This window comes from Aristolochia californica, unplaced genomic scaffold (genome assembly GCF_029961685.1).
Source record: "Aristolochia californica isolate CCGP_79_NKW_82.1479 unplaced genomic scaffold, dmAriCali1.0.hap1 SCAF_11, whole genome shotgun sequence".
Lineage (NCBI taxonomy): Eukaryota > Viridiplantae > Streptophyta > Magnoliopsida > Piperales > Aristolochiaceae > Aristolochia > Aristolochia californica.
In genome coordinates, this window is record NW_027181782.1 from 18,812,432 (window position 1) to 18,816,820 (window position 4,389).

General features: G+C 41.5%; 1 protein-coding gene across 1 annotated transcript; it reads left to right on the forward strand.

Annotated features, from left to right (window-relative positions):
- The first annotated feature begins 1,692 nt into the window (after nt 1-1,692).
- On the forward strand, nt 1,693-2,375 carry LOC137943646 (uncharacterized). Its single transcript, XM_068789088.1, has 3 exons — nt 1,693-1,887; nt 1,973-2,072; nt 2,170-2,375. The coding sequence occupies exons 1-3, from the start codon at nt 1,693-1,695 to the stop codon at nt 2,373-2,375; spliced, it is 501 nt and encodes a 166-aa protein (XP_068645189.1).
- The last annotated feature ends 2,014 nt before the right edge of the window (nt 2,376-4,389 follow it).

Consider the following 4,389-nt stretch of genomic DNA (forward strand, 5'->3'; position numbering starts at 1 on the left):
ACCACAAGATCTGTTTAAAACCAGGTTCTAAGGTGGTGGTAGTGTGTTCGTACAGATACCCACACCTTCAGAAGCATGAGATCGAGAGACAGTGCCAGGAGATGTTACAACAGGGTCTTATTCATCACAGTCGCTCCCCGTTCTCTTCACCTGTCTTACTGGTGAAGAAACATGATGGGACATGGAGACTTTGTGTGGATTACTGGGAGTTGAACTCTCAAACAGTGAAGGATAAGTTTCTGATTCCAGTAGTGGATGAGCACCTGGATGAATTGCATGGGTCATGGTTATTTACTAAACTGGACCTACGGTCGGGATACCATCAGGTCCGGATGCACCCCTCCGATATCGAGAAGACAACGTTCCACACACATCATGGCCACTTTGAGTTCGTCGTCATGCCGTTCGGGTTATCGTATGCACCCTCCACTTTTCAAGCTCTAATGAATGAGGTATTTAGCCCCTATCTTCAGAAATTTGTTCTTGTGTTTTTCGATGATATTCTCATATATAGCAAGTCCGAAGAAGAGCATTTAGAGCATTCAAGGATTTTTTTTTATTTTTTAAGAGCACATCAGATCTATTTAAAACAATCCAAATGCTCTTTTGCGGCTTCACATGTGGCTTATCTGGGTCACATTATATCACATGAGGGGGTCACGGTTGATCCCGAGAAGATGCCGGTTATTCATGATTGGCCACAGCCACAGTCTTGCTAAGATTTACGGGGTTTTTTGGGTCTTGCGGGATACTACCGCAAATTTATTCAGAACTATGGACCCTTGGCAGCACCCTTGACTAGTCTCCTAAAGAAGAATGCCTTTCTCTGGAATGAGGAGGCCACACAGTCGTTTGAGGCCCTCAAATCGGCTCTCGCCTTCGCCCCTATTTTACAGCCTCCTAATTTTGATGGCTTATTTGTGGTGGAGTGCGACGCTTCGGGTGGGGGCATTGGGGCTGTCTTACAGTAGCTGGCGCATCCTATTATGTATTTTAGCAGATAGTTGGCAGTTCATCATCACAAACTAGCTGCATATGAAAGGGAATTGATTGGGTTAGCCAAGGCGGTCCAACATTGGCGGCCTTATTTATGGGGCCAGGCATTTCTTTTATGTACTAACCACTATAGCCTTAAATTCCTATAGGAACAATGGCTCACGATGTCACCACGGCAGCATTGGATCAGTAAGTTGTTGGGTTTTAACTTTTTGGTGTTATACCGTGCGGGGAGATTGAACAAGCCAACAGATGCTTTGTCATGGCGTTTTGAAAATCATCAGTTGGTCTATTCACTTAGTTAGCCGAGATTCCTCATCCTTGACTTAGTGAGAGAAGCACATGCCACCCTTCCAACTCTACAGGAGCTCCACCGGAAAATTTCAGCAGGGACAATGGAATCGAAGTTGTCCATCCAGGATTCACTTATTTATTACAAAACAACGGCTTTTTCTACCACCTACGTCCTAGTTGATTCCAACTACTCTCTCTGCCTACCATGACCGCACACATGAGGGTGTCCAAAAGACATCGCACAAAATTCGGGCAGTCTTTTATTGGCAAGCCATGAAGAACTCCATTGTGACTTACGTAATAGCCTGTCAAGTCAGCCAACACAACAAATCCAAGCACTTGAGTCCAGCCGGTCTTCTCCAGCCTCTCACCCTTCCTACATAGGTGTGGACCGATATTTCGATGGATTTTGTTGAAGGTCTTCCACAGTCCTTCGGCAAATCAGTACTCTTCGTGGTGGTAGACCGGTTCTCCAAGTATGGACATTTTATTCCACTGGCTCATCCTTATACAGCTACACGGGTCGCACAGACATTCCTGGAGCAGATTATCGGCTTACATGGCATTCCAGAATTGAATGTGAGTGATCGAGATGCGGTTTTCACGATCAACTTTTGGCGGGAACTCTTTTGTTTGAGTAGGACTAAATTGAAATTCTCCTCCGCTTATCATCCGTAGACAGTTGTGTAGATCGAGGTGGCTAACCGTACCATCGAGATGTATCTACGGTGCTTGGTGGACGATCATACGAGATAGTGGGTTCAATGGCTACCGTGTGCCAAGTACTGTTACAACACTTCGTTCCACTCCGCATTGCAATCCACTCCCTTCAAGGTTCTAAATGATCGAGATCCCCCTCGCCTTCTCTAAATGATCCAGGGTCCACCCGCGTGGACGCTATTGATCAAGAACTCATGGACCGCGATTTGTTGTTACAGAATATTACAAAATGCCTACGGAGAGCTCAAGTTTGCATGAAAGATGTCTACGACAAAGAACACAGTGAGGTCTCTTACGAGGTAGGGGATTATGTGTGGTTACAGCTCCAACCATACCACCAGCAGTCACTGGCGGGACCACCATGACATAAGCTCTTCAAACAGGTCTACCCAACTTTTGAGATTGAGGACAAGCTCTTTTCCAGGGGGAAACAGATGTTGTGGACTCAATAGCACACCGAGTCACACAATAAAAGGAGGCAATAACTCACTGAGTCCATTAGTTATATTTATATTTCTTTAAGTATGATTTATTTCTAATTTTGCATTCTGTATGGTCGTAGAGGCAATATTGTCATTCTTTTAGCCCTAAAACACTTATGATGTCAACCCTATTTAAGGGGCAATGAAATAGAGAAAAGGCAAGCTTTGAGAATTAGGTTAAACAGGCTTGGGACTCACCTTGACGAATTCTAGGGTTAGAGATTTCCCTTGAGGACCTCGAGGTTAGGGTTTCCTCAAAAACCTACGTATCCCTTCATCCTCCATTGATCATCACTCTCATCCATCTTCCATTAACCCATACCGAGCAAAGGACAGAGACTTCCTGTACCTTTGCAAGTTCAAGGAGAGGTTTCAGTCTTCTCTACAACAACACAATGAAGAGAAGGTTTTCATACCTCTCTTACCGAGCCAGAGTTGAAGAATTGCCTCCCCTACATCAAGAGCAGCATGAAACAGGACTCTTTCTAACCTTGAGTCCAACAAGAAGCAGGGAAGGAGCCTTCCCAATGTAGGCCAAGGGCCACCCCAAGTTAGGACCACCATCCTAGCATGAGCAACAACGAGAAAAGGGTTGAAACCCTAATTGCCATGATGAAGCAAAAGGTAACCCATTTCCTATATCATTCACGATTAATATTAATTGGGTTCTTAAGTTATTCCTAGCACTATATTGCATTCATCAAGAGAGACCTTTGATCACGTGAGAAAGATCAATCAAAGAAGGGGTTTTATACCACCATTATTGAGTCCAACAACATATCATCGGTGCTGGAGTCTCAAATCCCACGCCGTGTTAGTCGATCCATGACCCGGGATCGTAACATTATCCGTAACACGCTATGTTTTTGGAAGAAATGGCTTATGGATTAGGAGTGAACACTCAGTTAAAAATCCCCCGCCTCCCCATTTTCCTGATCATTGCAAAACCTAATATATAAAAAATAAAAGAGTTTGCAGTCCCTAAAAGTTATCGAGACTTTTTGGAATTATCTCTCTCTACATTTGTGCATTTCCATTTTTAGATGTACAATTTTTTCTTAAATCAAAACTTTGACTTTTCACTTTCCGATTCTCTCTTAAACAACAAGATAAAGGCAAACTAGATCACAACAAAATGAAAATTTTGGAGTTTATGTATGGAAAAAATTAAAACAATAACAAATATAAGTAAAGAAAATTTATTCAAACACCACAAACGAACACAAAAGTTTTGTTGTACAAAGTTGGGAAATTCCACTAGTTCAACCCTAATGGCATGGAATTTGATAAGAAAATGATTTCTAACTGATCCTAACATGTTTTAAATATGGATATGCATACTTGAAACATGTTAAAGATGCAAATACCCTATGGATCCAAACCATTTAAAGCGAACAACAAATGCTAATTCAATTCTCAAGTGAACGTTCAATGGGATATTTACCCGAGTCAAACAAGCAATTATTTCGCCCATTTACAAAAAGCTAACTTACCAATCACATATGATTTGTAAAGTGATTTATCGGTCAAGCATGCGTAACGGGCTATGTTTTTGTAACAATTAACTTATGGTTTGGCAGTCAACACTCAGTTAAAAATCCCCCGCGTACCCCTTTTCCCGATCATTGCAAAACCATATATATAAAAACTTAAGAGTTTGCAGTCCCTAAAAGTTACAGAGACTTTTTGGAATTATCTCTCTCTACATTTGTGCATTTCCATTTCCATTTTAGATGTACACTTTTTTCTTAAATCAAAACTTTGAGTTTTCACTTTTCAATTCTCTCGTAAACAAGAAGATAAAGGCAAAATAGATCACAACAAAATGAAAATTTTAGAGATTATGTATGGAAAAAAAATAACAAGTGCAATTAAAGAAAATTTATTCACATACCAC

Coding starts and splice junctions, on each gene's coding strand:
- LOC137943646 (XM_068789088.1), top strand. CDS start 1,693: ATGGATTTTGTTGAAGGTCTTCCACAGTCCTTCGGCAAATCAGTACTC. Junction 1,888..1,972: donor ATGTGAGTGATCGAGATGCG/GTTTTCACGATC, acceptor ATCCGTAGACAG/TTGTGTAGATCGAGGTGGCT. Junction 2,073..2,169: donor CAATGGCTACCGTGTGCCAA/GTACTGTTACAA, acceptor TAAATGATCCAG/GGTCCACCCGCGTGGACGCT.